Source organism: Protopterus annectens, chromosome 2.part1 (genome assembly GCF_019279795.1).
Source record: "Protopterus annectens isolate FY-2018-M chromosome 2.part1, PAN1.0, whole genome shotgun sequence".
Lineage (NCBI taxonomy): Eukaryota > Metazoa > Chordata > Ceratodontiformes > Protopteridae > Protopterus > Protopterus annectens.
The window spans coordinates 468,499,158-468,522,033 of NC_056729.1; the positions used below are offsets into that span (position 1 = coordinate 468,499,158).

A 22,876-nucleotide genomic window follows, 5' to 3' on the forward strand; every position below is an offset into this window, starting at 1 on the left:
TGTACTCCTGACGCATGGGTTGACACCACTGATATCTGGCTGGGTACCAAAGCTTTACTTTTCCCTAGGTCATATGTCCATTGCATCATCTCCACTCATATGCATTGGGTATGTAGATGTACATATGAGCATGGATACTCAGGTCGTGCATCTGACAGGCAACTCACTGGTTTTTGAAAGTTGTAGATGTCAACTAGGAGGTGTAAGTGTGAGTGCAGTAAGCAGATTGCGTATAAGGATGTGCATACAAAGTGTCTTTTTTTGCATAGGCACAGAACACGATCACAAGCCTTGCTCAATCTGTCAATCATTCATTCCCAAAATCTTTAAGTTGTCTTGATACACAACTCCTTTCTGGAGAGACAGCATCTTAAATGCATGGCCCAGTCCAAGACGGATGACTCTGCATCCTTGGACGTTCCTCTGCCACTAAAGAAGTCTCAAATGGATCTGCAGTACAACATTGGACTCCCAACATACCTACTGAGGTTTCAGAACCTATGGTATATTAAGCTTCCACCCAGTTGCTTGGTACGGAGACCACTTTGAAAGCCAGAATGGCTCCTGAGGTGTTGCAGACTGTCAATACATCCAAGGGACTACATCTCATAATTTCCAAAGGACCACACTATGCCCCTGAATTTTAGTCAGGGAAGTGATCCTAGGCTGTGTATTAGATAAAGTCATACATTGTTACAAGCTTTTGTGCTTCATCCAGGTGGACATGTCTAAAAAGAAAAAAAACAGAAGATTAGGTAGGCATATGTGGCCTCTCCCACTGCAGCTAGGGAAGAGGAGTGAATAGATTTCTTGCAGGGGTTGTTCAAAGCTATCTTGTCTTTGAAACCTCCTTCCTTTGGGTCACTGCAACCTCAGGTTACCCCTCAAAAACCTACCCTAGGTTCCTTCTCTTCTGATGAGAAGTAGGACTACAACTCTGACCATTCTCTGGACTATATTCTACAGGGCAAACCTCTTCCAACAGAGAGGACTCCCTGTCACTAGGTTTCACTTATTTTTATTTATTTATTTTGTTTACCGGGTAATGTCTGACTGGGCATGAGGCCCATTTTCAGCAGAAGCCCTGGGAGAAAAGCTCCATACATACAAATACAGTATTAAACAATCAAATTGAACTTATATTAATTAAATTAACAATGTGCAAAGCATAATCAGTAAAGAAATTAGTTGTATAACAATAGTTAACAAATTTAACAAAATTGGTGCAGCTTGTAATAAATTTAGCAGCATGCGTTAATAGTGAGAACAGTGTGATTCCTTAATTGCAAGATAGAGAAATGCAGTCTACATTAACAGTTATAAGACAAAGCAGTATATGTGTTTACATTGCTAACTGAAACTGATTGTAGAAATAAGGTTGCCTTTAGCAGTTAAGAACTGTAGCTGTGCGAATGTGCTAGTTTAGGGTAATGTAAGGGAGTAGTAGGTGGCTTGGCCAGGAGTATGGCAGGAGCAGAGCCCGTGTTTTCCTAGATGATCCTTGAGGTGTTTAAACTCATGAATGCTGGGGTTTTTAGCCATAGGTTGAGGGAAGAGTGTTTTATAGGAGAAGAGGGCGGTGCCCTCTGAGTTGTGGGCTTGGGTAAACTTTAACAATAGTTTGAGGATCTTGGTGCTCTAGGATTGCTGTTGAATTGGACTAGGTTGGCGAGTGCTGGGCAATCGTTAGGTTTGTGAATTATATTGTGGACTACAGACCGTTGGTTAAATGTTGGAAGGTTTGGTAGCTCTAACCATTTAAGTTGGGAGAGTACAGAGCAGTAGTGGGTTCTGTTAGGGTGGCTTGTGTCAAACTTGGCGATTTTGTTGTAGCATGATTCTAGGTTATTTAGGTCAGATTTACGAATGTTTGTAAATACTAGGGAGCCGTAGAGGAGGGTGGAGAGTAGATGTGTGTGGGTAGTGGCTAGTCTGGCCTTGTCTGTAAGGTACAGTTTAATTCTATAAAGGGTACCTAGTTTGGAGTGAATTTCTTTGATGGTGAAGGAGATGTGGGTGTCAAACCTTAGGTTATCCTCGATTGTGACACCTAGAAGTTTGGCTTGGCTGGTGGGATCTATTTTGGTTCCATTTGTGGAAAGAATAGATAGTGGAGTCAGACATGTTTTGGGTTTATTGTAATTGAAGGCAATTAACTTTGTTTTGTTGGGGTTAAGTATGAGTTGACGGCTAGTGAGGTAGTTTTCTGTGTCCTGGAAAGATTTTTGCATTTTTGTTTGTAGGTACTGGGGGGGTGGGGGCTGCACAGATAAGTATGGAGTCATCAGCGTATTGGCCTATGGAGGCTAGTTGGGTTGAAGAGCTTAGGTTGTTAGTAAAAATTGTAAAGAGAAGGGGACAGAGTATGGATTCTTGAGTTACACCAACAGTGATGGGTAGAAGGGGGGACGGTGTTTTCCCATTTGGTGGCTTGCTGACTGTTGAGAGAGAACTATGGAATCAGGACAGGGCTGATGAGTTGAGGCCATGGGATGATAGTTTATTTAGTAGGATTTGGTGGGAGACTGGCAAATGCTTTGACATGCCAAGAAATATGGAGACCATTTAGCCTCTGTTTATAAGGTCTTAAATGGTGTTTGTGAAAGGGCAGTGCTGATGCTATGTTTTGGCCTAAAGCCGTGTTGTGTGGGGGAGAGGAGTTTGTGATTAAGGAGGTGGGCAAGGAGTTGGGAGTGAATGCATTTTTCTAAGATTTTGGCTAGAGGGGAGAGTATAGCTATGGGACAGTAGTTAGTTGCATCCTTAGAGGTGCCACTTTTGTGTAGGGGAATGATGTGGGATATTTTCCATAGATGGGGTACATATTGTTCAGGATTCAACAGTTGATTAGGACTGATATGGATAGGTGATTGAGAGGGCAGCAACTTTAAGAAATTCATTAGGTAATTTATCAGCTGCTAGACAGCAGGGTTTGAGCTTGGAAAGGAGAGATGTTATGTAGTTTGTTTGGATTGGGGTGAATGAGAAGGGGGTGAGGGAGTCAAAAGAGGGAAGGGGTACAGTGAGAGGTTGATTGGTCTGATTACCTAGAAGATATGTGATTGAGTTAATGAAGTGGGTATTAAATTGGGTAGCTATTAGGTATGAAACCTTGGAGTTGGTGGGTGGGGGGTATAGCCTGGGTTGAGAAGATTGTTAATGTTTTGCCAACATTTTTGGGGGTTATATTGGTGGGTTTGCTGATCTGAAAGGAAATAGTTTTGCTTGTCTGTTTTTATCTCTGTCTTAACCTGGTTACGTAGCTGTTGATATGTTGTGTGGTATTTTTTTTTTTTTTTTTTTTTTGGTAGTGTGATAAGTGGACCATGCCCTGTCTCTCTGCTTCTGCAGTACTAGGTATCTTTAGATCGCCAAGGTATGTGCCTAGTTTTTGCTCTTATTTTTCTTGTGGGTGCTAGATTAAGTATTTTAAGAAAGGTATTGTTGAAGTAAAGGACTACCTGATCAAATAGGGAGGTGACCAGTTACGTTGCTGAAGTAGAAGGTTGAAAGTGGAGGGGGGAAAAGTATTTTTTTGTTCCGGATAAATTTATATATTGTGTTGGTTTGTGTCAGAGCTTGTTTTCTGTATAGGAAGGTAGGTGAGTGGTCACTGAGGGAGTTTGGAAGGCAGCCTGCTAAGTAACCTAGATTGGGTTTGCTGGTCAGTATCCAATCTAGTGTGGACTGCTTTTTTGAGTGTTTATCTAACCAGGTAGGACAGGATATGGTTTGGGTGAAATTGAAGAGGTTTAGGAAATTGGAGGGGTTGTTGGTGTTGCAGGATTGCCAATCCAGGTTGAGGTCTCCTAGGATAGTGGTTTCCTGGCTGACAGATGATCCCAGGCTAGATTTTCAATTATGGTTAGGTTGTTGCCGGGGGTAGGTGATTATGATGATGATAGATTTGTTGGGGTTTATTACCAGGCATGTTAGGATTTCGGAGTTGGGTAGGTCAGGAGGGGCACAGTTTAATAGTTCAATTTTGAGTGTGTTTATACAGAATAGCGACACCACTGCCCCCTTTGTTTGCTTATTGAGGAAGCTTCCTTTGGGGAGACTGTAAAGAACATGATGAAACATTTATAATGCCAGTGCACGCAGATATTATGCTCAGAAGGGGTATTACACACTTTTGGAGATGGGTACTCTTGCCCTTTCTCCACTCCCTCCTGTCCTTGGGACTTTCTAGGATGCCTTTCAGTTCACCTCTTCCATGTATGATTTTCAACCAGCAGCTCTTAAATAGACCAGACAGGTTTGAGAAGGTGGCTGATTACCTAAAATATTTATACAAGAACCCAGTGGCAGACACCTTTGCAGTGTCTCTCTTCTGATAAACCCTTTAAGCTTCTGCCTAGTGCAAATGGCCTTACCTACTGACAAAGGTAGTGCTGTGGATAAATGGAGAAAAAAGGATTACATCTCTGCTGCCCTTGCCTTTATGGCAAATAATTACCAGACTCAAATGACGAAGTACTTGATCTCAGTCTTGCATTCTTTAAAGTTATGGTGGACCCTCAAAACAGCAAAGTTTAAGCATCATATGCAGAGCTTACTATTGCAGGCCACTCACATGGTCAGATATGCCATTAAGTGCAGTTATGAAGCTGTAGATGCTTCTAGGGCAGCTGCCACTGGATTTGTTATTCATAGATATGCGTGGTTTTGCAGTGAGACTATCCCTGATGATTTCAAATCTAAAATTCTATACTCTGCCTTGAACAATGGCATAATGTTTTTTCATCAGGCGGCCAGCCTGTTCGAAACTCTCCAAGCTCAAGGTAGCACCATGAAAGACTGCAGACAAATCCTACTGTCCTCACTTCATAGATACCATAGGAACTACCCATCTAAATCTGCCTACTTCGTTAGAAGAGATCCTGGGATAGTTCAGAACCCCCCCCAGGAAAAAATACTCTGTAAAACCCCATAGGGAACCACCAGTGGGGAGGCCTTCCTTTGTTGGCATAACTGTCACTACCTCTGCAGCACCCCATCCCCTGCCCTTCAGTCCCATTATCCCTCTTTCCCAAAAAAATGTCGCTCTCCCTGCAGAAGTAGGAAGCTATTACCACAGACAAGGGGGTCCTCTGTAACATCAAGGATGGTTATGCTATGTCTTGGGAAATATTCACCATCTGAAAGGTCTGCCACAACTTCCTCAAAACCAAATGTACCTTCTGACCCCCATTATTCAAGACCTTTTGAATCAGGGCACCATCAGGCAAGTTACAAAGGACTTAATAGGTAAAGGGTTTTACTCCAGGATTTTTTTAGTCCCAATGAAACAAGGGCAATGGAGACCTATCTTTGACATGTCTCTCCTAAACACTTAACGTAAAGATGCCACCTTTCAAAATGCCCTTTCTTCTCATACTTTTGCTTTTCATCATCCTCCAGGCTTTCTTAATGTCACTAACTATAAAGGACTCCTACTTATACATACCCATTCATCTTTCTTGCAGGAGATTTCTCAGGTTTTTCCTCTGGCTCCTTGCATTTTCATTTTCCGCTCTGCCTTTTGGTCTTTCCATAGCAGCAAGAGTATTCAAAGTATAGTACCTTTCTGCCTCACTTAAGGAATTCAGATTTTCCCATACCTGGTTGATCTACTGATCTAAGCTCTCTGTCAAGAAGTTCTTTAACATCTACACTTCTTCCACCTTCTGACAGGTCTGGGTTTTACTGTAAACTACAAAAAAAAAAATCCCACAGGATCCCTACACAGGACTTTTTTCTGGCCTGCAGACTGGGACTCGCAGAAAATGCATGCCTTCGTCCCACAGGAGAAAGTTCAGTCTTGTCAAGTTATTTCCAAAAATCTGTCCTCTGCAACCCATTGCTCTGTAAGTGAGTTAAGAACTTTGGGATTCGTGGCAGCCACCATCTTTGATACCCCTGGCCAGACTACATGAGGAAAATCCAGTGGCACCTGAAATCTGTGTGGTCCCAGCACAGTCACACCTTGGACTCTCTGATCCATCTCCTCCCTTGTCTCAAAATGGAGCTACTTTGGTGGAAGGGACAGGTCATTCTCAACTCAGGACTGCCAGTTACGCTACCACCGCCTCTTCAGGTTCACACATATGCTTTGGACAAGGCATAAGAGAGCATGGACAGGAACAGGCAAAGTGCAGGGATAATGGCAACCTCAGTTCCTGAAGGAACATATTAATCTGAAGGAAATAAGGGGCTTCCACAAGCTTTTCAGACTTCCACCCACCTTTGGAAACCCAGGTCTCTACAAATGTACACAGACAACACCTCAGTTGTGTGTTACATAAACAGAGGCACCAGGTTTTACCAACTGCGCAGGTTAGCAATGGAGGCATTTAACTTGGCAACTGAAACAGACAATCACACCCACAGCCATGTACATACTTTCTCAGGACAATGAGCTGGCAGACACCCTAAGCTGCTCCCTGGAGGATCCTCATGAATGGGTTTTGAACATAGAGATTTTCCAAACAATCATCCTTCAGTGGAGCACCACTCAGATGGAACTCTCTGGGTCACCTACCCAACCATAAGCTCCCTCAGTTCTGCCCCAGGGAGCATTATCCATCCACCTGGAGGACAAGATGTCTTTTTCTTCCAGAGGACAGGGAAGTTGCTCTATGCTTTTCCCCTTCTGCCTTAATTCCAAATATTCTTCGCGAGGCGTAAAAGGAAGTGCCGTTAGTCCTTTTATTGGTGCCATTTTGGCTGAGGGCAGCATCGGTTTCCGTCTGCTGTTTCATCAGACAAAGGGAAATTGCAGGAGAATTCTTCTTTAAACAGACCTGATAACTCCGTAGAGAGGATTGCTGCTCCATCCATATATTCCATCTCTCAACTTGACTCTTGAGTGATAGGGCTGTAATTCCTCAGACATCTCTTCTCTGAAGAGGTAGCTCCAAATCCTGCAAAAGGCCAGGAAACCTACTAGAAAGCCTTGCACTGCTAAATAGAAAACTCCTGTTTGTGCCACAAACATAGGACGACAGGACCCACTGTTATCACAAGTTCCTGCTGCGTTGCAATATCTCTGTGAACTTTTGGTCATGTTTTTGTTCTACTCTTCTATAACAAACTCACTTCTCAGCTATCAATTCCTGCTTTCCTCTTAGCCCTCCAGTTGTGGCTAGGGCAGAGATCAATCTTTTCCTCAGGAGACTCCTGCATCTTAACCCACCAAGAAAACCCATCTCTCCCCCTTGGAGTCTTAATTTGTGCTAGAAACGCTTACACTACCTCCCTTTGAACCAGCATCTTCTGCTTTTCTAAAATTCTGTACTTGGAAAGCTATCCTGCTCTTGGCTCTTCTGCTAGGAGCGTTGTTTGAGTTACAAACTCTCATGGCCATTCCCCCTTTTCTTATTTTTACAAGGACAGGGTGGGTCTCAGGGCTATTCCGTCCTTCATGCATAAGGTACTGAATGAGCTGTCTCTTAAACAGGCTGTTCATCTTCCCACTTTCTTTCCCAATCCACAGAAAAACAGGGGGATGAATCTTACATTCTCTGGATGTTCACAGGCAATTCAGATTTTATCTAGACAAAACTAAATCCTTTAGAAAGTCTAACCTGCAGTTTGTCATTTATGAGCTTTAAGCTGAGCCGTCTGGTCTCCAAACTGTTGCAGCTTTAATTTCTAAGCCATCTCTTTCTGCTACTTGCATTATAAGACCTTACCTTCCTGCCATATAGCACATTCTACTAGGGCAGTAGTCTATTGTAGAGTCTGCTACTTGGTCCTCTGTACGCACCTTTACCAGACTGCAAAATTGATGCTTTCTCCAGATAACAGGGCAACCTTCCTCAGTCACTGGGCTTGCTGGACAACTATTCTACTCGGTAGTCAACCACCCTTCTTTCCTCTTCCAGCTCTAGGAGTCACCCATATGTTAGGAGTACTACAACAGAGATTTTAGTCAGGACATGGTACAGTTGTGTAGGAACTATTGTGTTCTTGGAGGCTCTACCTCACAACTAGGTGTCAAAAGATTTTTTCCTTGTCAGTTTTTCTAGCAGGTGCTTCAAAAAATAATGTGGATGGCCAAGTTAGTTTTTAGGATTCTAAGGAGCACAACAGCCACTATCTGTATTTCCCTTGCAAGTTTAAACATGAGGAAAATCCAGTGGTACCCGAGGAGCCTTTCTGTTCAAAAAGTCCATCCAGTAGTCCCATACTTAAAAGGGAAACTGCTTGTGGATATGAGCCATCTTAGGAGAACAGTGGTGTGCCACTCCACCAGCCTTCCAGCAGCCAAGCCTGTTGATTAAAGGTACAAGGACCCTGAACCAGGTTGTAGGCCAGACTCTATGTAAATGGGAAAGAGATGCTGCATTCCTGTAAAATCTGAATGCATTCAAGTCCTTCCGGATTCCAGGAATCCTGAGGATTGTCAGACACCACCAGAGTTATGTGGTACATCAGCAAACCAGGAAGAACACATTATTAACTCCAGGATAGCCCAGAAAACGTGGATGTTGGACTGTAACCTAAGATATGACCCTGAGAGCCGTGTACTAATGGATCGATCGACTGGGCAGACCCACATGAGAGGCAACTACACACGGAGGGGGTTTTGTTCCTCACACAGAAATTTATCTTTTTGCCTTATGCGAGTGTGGTATAGTGGTTGTGCACCAGACTCCAAAGCACAAGGTATGTGCTTTTTGAGGCCTGCAGGCCCAAACTTTACAAATTTGTCAGCACAGAAGGTTAAGGCTGATGAGCCGTTAACCTGCCTTCTGTAACTAGCATTTGCCTGCTATGCAACTCTTATCAAGTCACTTAACTAATGTTCTGGGATAATTGGAGAAATTGGGCTAGGCTTCTCAATGGTCTCTTGGACTGTGCATGACCTGTAACTACCGGTGAGCTTTAAAGTTGTTCCAGAACCCCATACCGAAAAGCTTGGGGTAGTTGACACGTTCACCATTCCTTGGAAGGGCATGCTTCTTTATATGCTTTCCCCTTCTGTCATTGATTCTAGAACTAGGAAGAACAACCAAGGGTAATTCTTATAGCCCGCTGTTAGACCAAGGAAGACCTTTCCAGGTAAGTCTATTGACCCAGTGCAAGGGAATCTTAATATACCCAGGAGTCATGATCCTCTGTCTAGCTACCAGGGCAATACACCATTACAACTCTTTTGACACCAGTTGTTTCCAGATTCTCTGTACTTACTGTGGGATACCAGAAGATTAGGCACTTGAAAATCTGGCAAAAAGGAAGAGATTCTTCCTGTGGTGCCAAAGGGAGGGTCCTCCCCTACTGAAGCAGAGGTACCAGTCCTTGGATACTCAACAGAGCTGTTTCACACAGGCTTAACTTATACTAATCTGCCATAGCAGCATGCTACCTATGAAGCTGCCTCTCACAATGCAGCAGTTACATTTTAGGCCCCTAGGAGATCACTTATACTACCCTAAGGTCCAAACTGTGTGCTAGAAAACTTGTCACTTTTTGCATTAAAACCAGCAGGTTTAGAACACACAAAGCTTCTTTCATGGATGACCGTATTCTTGGTAGCAGTACCCTCAGCCAGGAAACTGTCAGAATTGCAGGCACTGATGCACAAACAGCCCTTTTGTTTTTTCCGTGCAATCAACCTGCACACATGCCAAAAGTAGTAACAGAAATGGCTCAGAATTAAGCCTTCCATTTCCCAGTGTTTCCTACACCACAGGACAAAGGTGAAAGGGTACTAATTTCCTTGGATGTTCACAGACCACTAAGGCACTACATGGATAGGCCAAAGGGTTACGGAAAGATGGGTCAGCTCTTTGTGCTTTTTGCAGAAAATAATAGGTTGCCTAAAAGCAATCCATCTTCAATTTTATTTTTTTCTGCCACTGATCCCATAATAAGCAATTGCCGGGAGAAAGATCACATTCCATCAGTAACGTACCTAATGGGAAAGTCTCTACCAGTGACATCCCTGAAAGACATTTTATTCTTGGTCCACACCTTCTGCAAGCACTATAGGCTGGTCATTGCATCTAGAGCAGAGTCTTCTGCAGCAGTTCTAAAAAGGTATATTGCCACCCAAAGGATAGTGAGGAAATGCTATGAGTAATTCCTGAAGCTAGGATTAAAACAGTGATATGCACAGTAAGCATAGTAGAGTTGTATCATCAACTTGTCATACTTATAGATGTTCGAGTGCAGTCAGTGCTGTAATGTAGTCTGCCAGCCGCTTTCCCTTTTTGGGGAGCATTCAGAACGGAGGTAGGTCATCTAATACCCCCAATTATTTTTGTTTATCCTCGCATCAGTTTGAACCTCCTGTCTGTTTCTCTTTGTAAGCTAGACATAGTAGCACCTGCCCAAGATAATTATTTGAAGTAGAAAGGCTTCCCAGTAGTACATACTGTGCCTCAGAATTCAATTTTTTCCCTTCCCTGGGCAAACGCCGTAGCTCCAAGTCTGGGTAATCCTTTGTTAGGGACAAGAAAGAAGGTTAGATGACCAGCAGTACCTCCTCCTTGTACAATGATGTGGAGAGATGTGAGGTGGAAGTGTAAGATCAAAGTAGGGTCAGTGGGAAGAGCTCTGCCCCAGTTGCTGAGCATTAGACTCTACCTGTAGCATAGATCCCTGAAGTTATGACTTCACTTGAACATCTACAGTTGTCCATATCGTTAATGCCAGGTAAACGGGGTAAACCAATATTCAAACAGACCCTTTCTAATGTGACTTGTATTTGGTGGTGGGATAGAGAAAAAATATGCTCCTGTTTTTTTTTTCTGCAGTCTCTTGGATCAGATTTGTTATACCTTGTATAAAACTATACATTTTATGTAGACTGAGTATGAGACAGTACACCCCCACCCCATCTAGAATCCAGTAGTTGTACTTGTGATGCAACATTTCAGTAATAGCTTTGTTAGACTGTAGGGTGTCCCATCCCTGGAAAAGGGGTATCATCTTTGTTCTCCTAACCTTCTCTCTCGCACTGTGGGTGGGGTTTTGCTTCTGGTCTTTGTTTACATTTTCTGACTACTTTCTGAGCATGCCCCAGCTTTGGCTGCAGGGTTTGGGGAGGGATGCTTATAGGAAGTTTCAATGGTCTTGGTCAAATTCCATCTCAAGCTGCAGTTGTACTCGCAACAGCTCTCACTGAGTCATTCATTAGTTTCATGTGTTTTTTATTCTCGGCAAAACTTTTATGACCTCCCTTGCAGGAAAGTGTATAAGCAATGCAAAGCTAAAACATTAGTAAACAAGAATTTTCTGTTCATTTCATATTGTATTTTGTGCAGACTTCTGAATGCTAACCAAGTGCTGTGATGTTATGCATGACTGCCACTTGCTCTGTGGAAAGCATCAAAATGATGCAAGTTTCGAGATTACAGAAATAGCCCCTTTTTTCATATTTTGCTTTTTAACCTCTCAATACTAGCAAAGTGTAATGGTTTTTTGACCTGCTTGCTGTACAAAAGCATGTGTGTGACACAAGCAATAGATTTCATTTTAAGTAATGAAGTCCAAAACTTAATGTCACAGTAAAGGGCTATATAATACTGCAGCCTCTGATAGGTTTCACATGTTAATTCTGAGATTGCTTTATTATGGAGTAAGGGGAATATGTCAGTAGACTGCCCAGATGTAGTATGAATTCACTAAACTGTACTGTTTTGACTATACTGCTCACAGACGTTATGCAGAGTAAATAAAGGAAATAATGAGCTGCACAATTAAGATAAGCCTTTTGACGAGTTCATAAAAAGTTAACATTGAGAGTATTGTCTAACCACCTCCACCGCAAACACACACAAAAATGTAATAACTTTATTACTGTTTCATAGTGATCAGGGACTGAAAGCTTTGACAGGAACTGAATATTAATTGTGTTTACCAGAGGGAATGAAAACAGGGCTGCATAAAGTAAATTGAAACCAGGAGTAGGGTTGATGATGACATGGTAAGTGGGTGGTGACATCTGGGAGGTACCAGGACACATTTCTCTTGTCAGAATTTTAGATTATGGGATTGTCCCTTTAAAGCTTAAACGAAAATAATGCTGGCACATGTTATACTCTGGCTGATGCCCTTTTTGAGAGAAGAGAGGACATCAGTGTGTATTTCTTGCTAGGGATAGGCATCTTCCTTTGGCAGAAATTCTCTGTCATACGGAGTATATCTGCAGCAGTGATCTTTTGAACTTTCTAGTTGAGATTTTTTCCAGTTTAATGGTGACTGATGGGGCAATTCATAGTTGATGTATTTATTACAGTTATGGAATTGGGCTGTGTACTTATCTTCTACTAGACCACTTTTCTGAAGTGATTTTAAATTTATTTTTGTTAATGTGCAGTTGATCTATTCTGTATTAAATGGCTGGTGTGCACATCAGAAAGTGCAAATTTAATTAACATGTACATTCTTCTAGTAAGTTTTTAAGTGTACTTTTCATTAATCTGGCTGTACATACTTTTTTTATCTGCATTTTTATTTCATTTGACAATTTTTCTTCTAGGATGTGGAACAGAAAAAGAGTGGAAACTACTTTTTCCTAGATGATTGAAATACTTCAAGTGGAAAGAAGAAAATCTCATTGTCACAAAGTCCATTCATAACCATTTATTATGCATTCTTGGAATAAAAGTAGCACATTCAAGGACTTGTTTTGGACATAACTAAATTCAAAACATTGTTAACATGATGATGTACTTCTGAAATGTGTACATTTTTTTAACAAAAAAAAAACAACTGTCCTTTAAGCCTCAAGTATTGGAACTCTTTCTATGACTGTCATAGTCATATCTTTAATAAATTTTGCCCAAGTTATTCTGTGCGATACAGACAGGCAGCATGTACTTCATGTTTTTGAAGTATTTCAGATTTTACTTGCTTTTTTATTTATACTCTGTGTACACACACGTCAGAAACGATTTATGGAGGAATAAATAAAAATGCTTTGTCCCTATTTTCAAGCACTCACAGATATCTTGTTTAATAATTAAACCCAGATGAATGACTTTTATTTTCATGGAATTAATGCAGATCGTGGCATATGGACAGCTTTAAAATACTCCTTCACCCTTTATACTGTTCTTACTTACACCACAGTAACTTCATTTAGTAACTAGAATGTTACTGATGCCAGTTTTCATCAGAAAACAATGTGTACTTTTGATTTTTAATCACTGAGGCTTTAAAGGACCCTTTAATGTACTTGGTAACAGAGGGGTGTAGTCAAGGATGCAGAGCTACTGTAAGCTTCTATATATTGGCAAGCATGGATGTGCTATATACCATAGCTTGCAGTTTACAGCTGTAACAGTAGCTGTTTACTTTTATTTTCATACATTAACAAATTTTAATGGAACAGCAGGTCTCCCTATATTTGTTTTCAGCAGCCAGTTTAAACAGCAGTGGCGCTCATTCCTTTTCCAAACATAAATCATCAGTGAAAGAAACATTTTATTTTAGAAGTAGTTGATTTGACTTGAAAGTTATCTACTGCAAAATATAACTTTGATATTTTCTGTTCTGATGTCCCTGCATTGGTACTGTTCAGTAATGTATGTGGTAACTACACCTGTGCTTTCTGCTGCATAGCATGATGTCATGCTGCCCACTAGTAGTGCATGTTCAGCCCTTATGGTTCCTAGTTCTTTCACTGCCACTTCCACAGTTTGGATCACCAACCTAAAATATGCCATTGAAAGTTCCTACACACTAAGTCTTAAAAACTTGTGATCTGAAGTCTTTTCCTTGCATTCTTCAACGTTTGGGTCTTCAGAGCAGAGCTGGATCTGACTTTGGCTACTTTCAAGCTTTTGCATCTGGTGCTTAGGCTTTTCTTACCCATAACCCCCATGTTAACTGAAATACCTCCGATCTCATTTGTCACCACAAGCGTAGCATGGATATTTTGTTTTGGAGATGTCTTCTGATTCTAGTTTTTTTCTCACTGTAGATATATATTTTTTTCCTTCTAATCTCTACATTAGTCTTCTCTTAAGATATTTCTCTTATCTGCTCCTCCCCTAAGGCCCTTTCTTCTTCGCTTTGAGAATTGAAAAACTTCTACTGGTTTTCTTTTAAAAAAAAAAAAAAAAAAAAAAAAAGTTGTATCCTTGGTTATTATCTTTATTTTGTTTTCTTACTTGTCTTCTTTTGTAGGCTGTCGAACAAACCATCCAGTTTTAAAAAGCGTGTGGTTTATAACTCACAAGCTACCAAACTCAGATGCACATGACGTGTTTTATTGCTTGGGCCCTTCACAATTGGACACCCCCTGCTCAATCTTTGAAGTCTTTGGCCACTGGGCCTTTGTTGAGAGAAGGAATAAATTGATTCTACAAGAGATGCTCCCCGTCCTTGCAGGAGAGAGTGCCTCTGTCTCCTCCAAACTTTCCTTTCCTTCTAAAACAATTGGCTGAAAATTGCAAGGGGGGAAATGTAAACAGGAGAAAGAAAAGGAAAGATGTCCTTCTATTCTCATGTTGCAGTATTCTAACGTGGGATCCCCCACCTGAGGCGATCCAAACGTCCAGCTGGTATACAGAAGCTTAGCCTGGCTGCTGTATGGTGTGTGGGACGTCATACGCAGGGACCATAAACCGTGGGCCATAAGTGCAACGTCCACACACGCACAGATCTCTGAACTTCTCTGCCACCAGTCGAATGCCAACTCATTTGTTCTGCTCCATGCAAGTGACTTCTGAAAAGATAAGTACCCCATTGGGTAATTTTTCTCTCTTCTCTGCTAGCATAGGTTGTTGTAATTTATCCTTAGCTGAGTCCATCCATGTCACCTAGGAAGGGAAAATGTAAGTGCGGTCAACAAATTCTCACAAAGACCACCACAACCACGACCTGTGCCTAATTTGCTTAGGGCCTTCCCACAACTACAAAGCATGTTCCATCTGCCAATCGGTTGTTCCTAAAACACTGTGCACTCATCTCACAGCCCTAAAGCTTTTTTTGAGAATGAACGACTCAAACGTCTTACCTTGGGTATGGAATCGGAACTGGCCATCTCTGTAGAACCACCAAAAAAGGTCAAAATACTAGGCCAGATACAGCGCCTCTGAGTAAAGATGTCCCGCCAGCTGCCGTTCTAGGGGCTGAGGTGCATCCGATAGGCTTGGCGACTTCGGGTACTTCAAACGCCACCCTTGTTTCTCCAGCCTGCACATCCGCGGAGGTACCAGTGACATCCGCCTCCAGTGTCGGGCAGGGGGACCAGGTTCACACAAATAGCTAGTGTTACCATCTGTTACCGAGAAAGCCGCTTCTAGTCCTAGGCTGACGTCTGACACTAGTCCTTCACCTACTCAGCCAGGACCCCTAAGACTCCTCTGAAAAGGAAACCGAACTCTAAGCATCTGTCTTTCCATCTGAAGATTTGCCTGATTGGTAGGCATTCTCCCAATCTGTCTTTCAGGCCTTCGTGGCCCTGAGGCCTACTTTATCACAGACCCCTGCTGCTCGAGCCCCGGGCCTGCTTCTATTAACCCATCGCCACATCCACAGACCAATGAGGAAGATTCTACTGACGAGTCCCTCTCCTGTGTCTCACAGCTGGCTTCTCCCCTGGAATACTGCTCTCCTGACTAGGATTCCTTGGAAGGTGATTCCCCACCGGAGGACATTACCTTTGGGGAAACTATTTCCAAAATGAGGGAATACTTAAATGGGATTCCACACAAATAACACAAGTACAAAAGAGGTATTACGAGCTTCTGCAGATGGAATCACCCTCCCCCTCATCAATACCTCCAGTAATCCCAGCCTATTTGGACATTTGTGCCTCCGCTTCCAAGACTCCAGAGTTTCAACCCACTGCCCCTGAGAGACCAGACAGAATGTTCTTTGTGTTTCACTGTTGCAGTCATTACATTTGGGTAATCTGCTGGCAGGTTGCCCTCAGTTGGCCTGATTAACAAAGTCTTGGGTCCTGCGTCTGTTGCTGTCCCTTCTTCCATGACGTCGGGTCGTCAGGGGTATAAAACATGCATCTGACGCCATTACATCAGTCTTTCTTGCTGCGCGGTGCCCAAAGCAGAAGCAGTTCGCAAGTGCCGGTCGGCCAACTCCTGAGATTTTCATTTTTGAGTTTCAGTTCCAAAGTCTTCAACTAAAAAGCTAAGTACCCCATTGGGGAAACTTTTTCTTACTCCTTACCGATGTCAGTAAAAGTTAATAATTGTATTACTTGCGGGAAGCAAATACCTCATATGGATTTCCATTTGTACTGTATTCCTTGCCTAGGCCCTGACCATGAACGTACCTTGCTGTCGGTTCTGTTTCTGGTTTGCTTCTAAATATTTTGGCTCACGCTTTAATTATCCAGAAATGTCAGTTAGCAATCCGACTACCGGAATACCTAAAAAAACGCAAAGAAAGAGACACAGGCCGTTGAGGTCCAAAACTGCCAAAGATGCTTCTCCTAAGCCAGTCGCCAGTTCGCCCGTACTCAGTGAGGTGCTTTCGCAGCCCCTGATACCCGCTACTTCTGATTCGCAGGCCTCTACTGAGACCCATTCATAGTCCGGTATGCCGCGAGATGCTTCAATTATGGAACCCGCGGATGTTTCTACCTTGGATGGGTCCGGAGCTGCTGTGCAGGTAGGTACCGGCTTCTGAGGGTGTTTTCAGGCCTACAGATTTGCATATTAGACCGATGCCATCTTCAAAACTAAGGCCAAAATCTCGACCTGTGTCTAAAAAACCGACGCCTAGGCCACATGTATAGGCCCCTATGCTTAAAAATCAAATGATCAAAATGGCTGAAGATTTAATTACTCTGATCAGCGGTAGCCAACCCCCCACTCCCTTTTAAGAGTCCTAGACAAGATATTGACTATGAATCTTCTGAACAGGATTTTATTTCTTCTGATTCTTCTAATGAACAGGAATTGACTATGCCTACTTATGAGGACTCTGATGCAGAAGATTCCATTCCTTCTACTTCTACCCCTGAGGATTTTTCTTTTGGGGAAACTTTACATACCTTAAGGGAACATTTCCACTGGGAAAGTCAGGATTTTTCTGAATCTAAAAAGAGACTTGGGGATTTTCTTCTTCGTCCTCAGCATAGGCCTTTGGCTATACCTCCTGTTCTAGACATTGTTGATGTTTTTTTCAGAATCTAGTATGGCTCCTGATTCTCTGTCTCTGGCTCCTTGTAAGCCAGACAGATACTACAGGGTTCCTGACTCTCACTAATTCCTTTTCAAAAATCCTGCTGCGGATCCTGAAACCATTTCTGAGGGCCCCAAGGTTATTAAGGCTTCTACTGCTAAAAATCCTACCCCTTCTGATAGAGATTCCAAGGCGCTGGATAGATGGGGTAAGAAGGTTTACACTTTTGCAACCTTGGCAATCAGGGCTTTAAACTGTCAGTTTCATATGTTAAAATTTCAGCAGCATATCATGGGACTGCTTAAACAGAAAATGATGTTAATTTCTGACTGTGTGGAAAATAAAGATTAACAGGATCTATTGCATTCAGCTGAACAAGTTGGAAAACATACTTTGCAATGTGGTTTTGATTCTTTGGAGGCCTCTTGCTGGGCTGCTGTAACTGGCTCTGTACTAGGAAGGCATGCTTGGCTCAAAGAGCAAACTCTGCCTGACCATGTTAAAGCAAAATTGTTGGATGTTCCTTTACAACAGGACCGTCTCTCTGGTAATAAGGCTGAAGAAGTTCTAAAAAGGATGGAAGATAAAGCTATGTCTATGCAAAATGTGAAATATTTCTTACAAGTGCAACCTCCAAGATTTAGTAGGCACTGGCATACTAAGAGCTGGTCCTTTCCAGTTCCTTCGAGAGCCACTCAAGTCAAACCCAGAGATTCCAAAGGCACCAGGTTTCAGTCCCAAGGGACTTTCAGAACAAAACAATGGGGTGCCTCCTCTTCCGAATCTGGAAACAAGACACCTCCCTATGGTAAGCAGTCTCAATGACTTCCCTTTACACTTGCCAAGCACTTACCCTTTAGCCGCCCCTTTGGAGGGAAAACTGTCTCTTCATGCAAAAAACTGGCAACTTATAATCCAGGACAAATGGGTTTTAAATATAGTATCCCAGGGATACAGATTTCTTTTCCACACATTGCCAATTCCAAATGGATGGCCAGATCTGCCCCCAAATCAGTAGGCAGAGGCCCAGAAACAAGTACTTTCCCTCATGAGCATGGGGACTATTCAACTAGTACTAGAAGAAGAAAAGGGACAAGGTTTCTATTAAAGACTTTTCCTGGTACCCATAAAAGACAAATCATGGCATCCAATTCTGGACTTATCTACTCTAAACACCTTTCTGGACATCCCAAAATTCAAAATGCTGACTCTTCACCAATTACTTCCTGTGCTAGGCAAAGATGCCTGGTTGGCAACTCTAGATTTAAGAGGCTTACCTGCACATCCCAATCAGGGAATCTTGCAGAAGATACCTCTGCTTCAAAGCAGGCTACTTGCATTACCAGTTCTCTGCACTGCCCTTTGGCTTATCTACTGCGCCCAGGGTCTTTATAAAGTGCCTGGCTCCAGTAATTGCATTTTGCAGGCAAAGAAATATTCAAATATATCCATATCTGGGCGATTGTCTAATTCAGGCAGAAAACAAGGACATTCTTCTAAAACATCTGGCATTTGTAAAAAAAAAAGGTTCTAACTTGTCTAGGGTACACTATAAACAACAATAAATCACAACTGGTACCCTCAAAAAATTACATTCCTGGGTGCAAGCTTGAATACAACTGCCCAGATGGCTTTCCTTACGCCAGAAAAACAAATTCATTTGGTGACTTGCTTCAAACAGGTGACCACAAAAACCCTGCTATATCTGCAAGACAAATTCTGCAAGCCTTGGGGTTTATGGCCTCCTGCATTCTTCTAATTCCATATGCAAGACTGCATATGAGGGAACTTCAGTGGTACTTAAAATGTTTATGGAGTCAATATTGTCACAGCCTGGAAACAATGATTCCTATCGTACCATGCCTGCAACTAGAGTTCCTATGGTGGGCAGAGGCCTGCCACCAAAACAAGGGACTGCCATTCACACCACCCCCTGCCACCCAAACCCTAACTACAGACGCATCAGACTGCATGGGGGGGGCTCATCTGGCAGGGAAGTGCATTCAGGGCAAATGGAGCCCAAATCAAATGCACCTTCATATCAATCAAAAAGAAATGCTAGCTGTACAGAATGCACTGACAGCCTTCAAGGACTACCTTCATCCAGGACAACTAATGGTAAAGATGGACAACACCACATGTGGTACATAAACAAGCAGGGGGGTACACATTCCTACCCCCTCTGCAGACTAGCCATGGCATTGTGGAACATGGCCTTAAGCTATCAAGTACAACTACAAGCTCAATTCCTGCCAGGAAAGATTAATATTTTGGCAGATGAACTAAGCAGAAATCTCATGGACCCACACGAATGGAAACTGGAACCACGGATTTTCAACATGTTGACACGCAAATGGGGGCGTCCAGACATGGATCTTTTGCCTCACCCCAGAACTACCATTTGGACAAATTTTGCACAAGAACTCATCACAAAAAAGCCTGGAAAGTGGATGCTCTGTCCTTCAGCTGAGAAAACCTATCCGTCTATGCCTTTCCCCCTCTGCCTCTGCTCTGCAAAGTTCTACTAAAAGTCAAACAGGACAAACCAAAAATGATTTTGATTGCTCCAGACTGGCCTTGCCAACACTGGTACCCACTCCTATGCTGTCTGTCACAAATTTCTCCATGGCAAGTGCCTCAGACACCTTCCTTACTGGCTCAGCAGAACAACCAAATTCTGCACCCTCCGCTCCAAACATTGAATCTTGCAGATTGGCTAATCACTTAAATTCCCCCTTAGCATCCCTCAGTAAACCTGTGATGTATGACATTTTGGAGGCGAGAAGACCTAGTACTAGAAAATCTTATGCTGACAAATGGAAAAGATTCTGTGCCTGAAATTAATCTCAGGGGATGAGCACAGCAGTGCCCAATTTACCTCAGATTTTGCAATACTTAAATGAGATGCTTCACAAGGGCCTGTCTTTTTCTTCCATAAAAATCCATGCCTCAGCCATTTCTGCTCATTACAACACAGAAACCCCCCTTCTCTCATCTTCTGCTAAAGCAGTATCTCAGAGGGGCCAAAAACTTGAGGCCACCCAGGAGAGCTCCATCCCCTGCCTGGGACCTTAACTTTGTATTGGAGAAACTCACTCTGCCTCCTTTCGAGCCAGCTGCTATTTTAGACTTAAAATTCCTTTCATGGAAAGCAGCCTTCCTTTCAGCAATCACTTTGGCTAGAAGGATTTCTGAATTACAGGCCCTTATGGCAGTGGAGCGTTTCATTATCTTTCATGCGGACAGGGTTTCACTCAGGACCAACCCATCCTTCATGCCCAAGGTGGTATCATTTGCCAACTTTCTTTCCCAATCCACAGAACAAGGGGGAGCAAATTCTGCACTCATTGGATGTACACAGACAACTTAGATTTTACTTGGACAAGACTAAATCTCGAAGAAAATCTGAACTGGTAGCATTTGCTGCAGGGGCAGAGGGTAAGGCTATTTCTAAGCAAACCATTTCCAAATGGATAAGCCACTATTTATTTCTGCTATAAGCACCATGGAAAACCTATCCCCCAGGGGATCAGATCCCATTCCACCAGGGCTGCATCTACTTCTACAGCCTTTCTTAGAGGTGCTCCTAGCAGGGATATTCTAGAAGCTGCTACCTGGAGTTCAGTTCATACTTTCACCAAGCACTATCATTTACCAATTTTCTCTAAATCCAGAGCTGGCTTTGCCACTGTTGTTTTGCAGGGCCTTATAGCCGGTCCTAATGCTGTATAAATCCATTCTCCCAACCATAGCTTTGGGAATCTACCCAAATGTAATGACTGCAACAGTGAAACACAAAGAACATAGTACAGTTGTGTACACTTACCATGGAGATGTTGGAGTGTAATTCACTGTTGCAGTCCTGGTTACCCTCCCTCCATCCCAGTTTTTTTCTCATACTATGCCTCTCTTTTCTTTTACTAACTTAAAAGCCTTTTTGGTGTATTTGCTTTTGTTTGGAGGTATATATCTTTGAGTTTTAAATTATTTATATCTTTTGCTCCCAATTTGGGGGGGCACCTGACATCTGGGGCAAGAAAAACTGATGTAATGGCGTCGGCTGGAAGAAGGGACAGCAACCGACGCAGGACTCAAGACTTTGTTAATCAGGCCGACTGAGGGCAACCTGCCAGCAGATTACCCAAATTTAATGACTGCAACAGTGAATAACACTCTAACATCTACATTTATGGTAAGTGTACACAACTGTACTTTATAAAGTCCCTGATGGAGAACATCGATATCTGTGCAGTAACTGAGACCTGGTTCAAGGCTCCAGAGAACACCCCTGCAATACCAGGCTACAACTCTTACTACACTTTTCGGCCACCAAACCAGGACCGAAACACTAAAGGTGGAGGAGTGTCAATATTCACCAAGGATATTCACACCACCAGGCTAGTTGCCCAACACAATGCGTCTGAAATTCTCCAGGTGCAGCTAACACTAGGTAAGACTGCAATCCAAATTGTAGCTTGCTACAGATCCCTCATCATACCCCAAGATTCTCACTACACCTTTCTAAACATACTGGAAAATATTAAGATAGAACCAAACACCCTAATACTGGGTGATTTTAACTACCCTGCCATTAACTGGGAAAACTACTCCTGTACCAACACATTTGCCCAACGGTTCTTGGAATTCATAAATTCCAATGCCCTGGATCAGCTAATCCATAGTTCCACCAGGGGCTCCAATATCCTAGACCTGGTCATTACCAACATGTAAAATCGATGCTCCACACCTATGGTCACCCCCTCGTTAGTCAGGTCTGGCCATAAGCTAATCACCCTTAACATCCACATCCCACCCCACCCCCCAGTAAAGAAACCTTCATAAAAAACTTCTCCAAAGCCAACTTCATGCTACTCAAGTCAGAAGTGACAAACTTCATGACACCCATGCAGATGGGAACTGAAAGTTCAACTGCTACAATCCTACACTAAGGCACTGTACGAGCACACCCACTCATGCATGATTCGTGCCACCCCAAATAGGTTCATAGGTTCATAGATTAGTACTAGGCTATCTGTCCTTGTGAGCCATTTTAAGCCTAGCCAATTATCCCCTGTGAGATTCAAACCCTGTACCTTGTGTTTGTAAGGCAAACACCTTAACCATTAGGCCATTCTCCCAGAACCAAGATGCTCTCATCCAAAAAAAGGAAGCCAGTCTGGTGGTCCCCTGCCTTAAAAAACTTTACAACAAAAGGAAGAAACTGTTGCAGAAAAGAGGAAAATCCTAGGATGCAAAAAACTCCCTTGCCAGCCTCAGTAAGAAACTGAGATCCCTCATAAAATCCTCCCAAAGCTAGTTACGAAAATAAAATTGCCGAAGATTCCAAAGACAACCCACAAGGCATTCTAGAACTATGTCAAGAATCTAAATGGCAATGAGATCTGCTCTGAGCTAAAACAGAATGGCATTAAATATACTGATCCCAAGGATATTGTCAATATCCTGGTAGATGGATTCAGTGCCAAATTCACTCCCCTCTCACCCCCTAAATGGCCCATCTCAATACCGGAAGATTGCCAAATTCCGGTAATAACGGCCACACAGGTAAAAAAAAAATGCACTCTCCAAAGCTAAGAATACAGCATCCGTGGGACCAGATGACATCCCGGGCTGTGTACTACATGAACTACAATATGAACTGGCACCTCACCTAAGTGTCATGTTTAATCATAGCCTCACCTCAGGTTTCGTGCCCACTGAGTGGCGCCGAGCTACAGTTATCCCACTCCACAAGGGGGGGGGGATCCACCTTGGATCCCGGAAA

The 22,876-nt window shown here is 42.8% G+C and overlaps 1 protein-coding gene across 1 annotated transcript in view; it reads left to right on the plus strand.

The window, feature by feature from the left end:
- Positions 1-12,922, plus strand: part of ABCE1 (ATP binding cassette subfamily E member 1) — a 1,045,252-nt gene extending 1,032,330 nt beyond the window's left edge. The window contains exon 21 of the mRNA XM_044062259.1: positions 12,473-12,922. Within this exon, the coding sequence (XP_043918194.1) occupies positions 12,473-12,520 (48 nt within the window). The 3' untranslated portion in view covers positions 12,521-12,922. The remainder of the gene's footprint in view (positions 1-12,472) is intronic.
- The last annotated feature ends 9,954 nt before the right edge of the window (positions 12,923-22,876 follow it).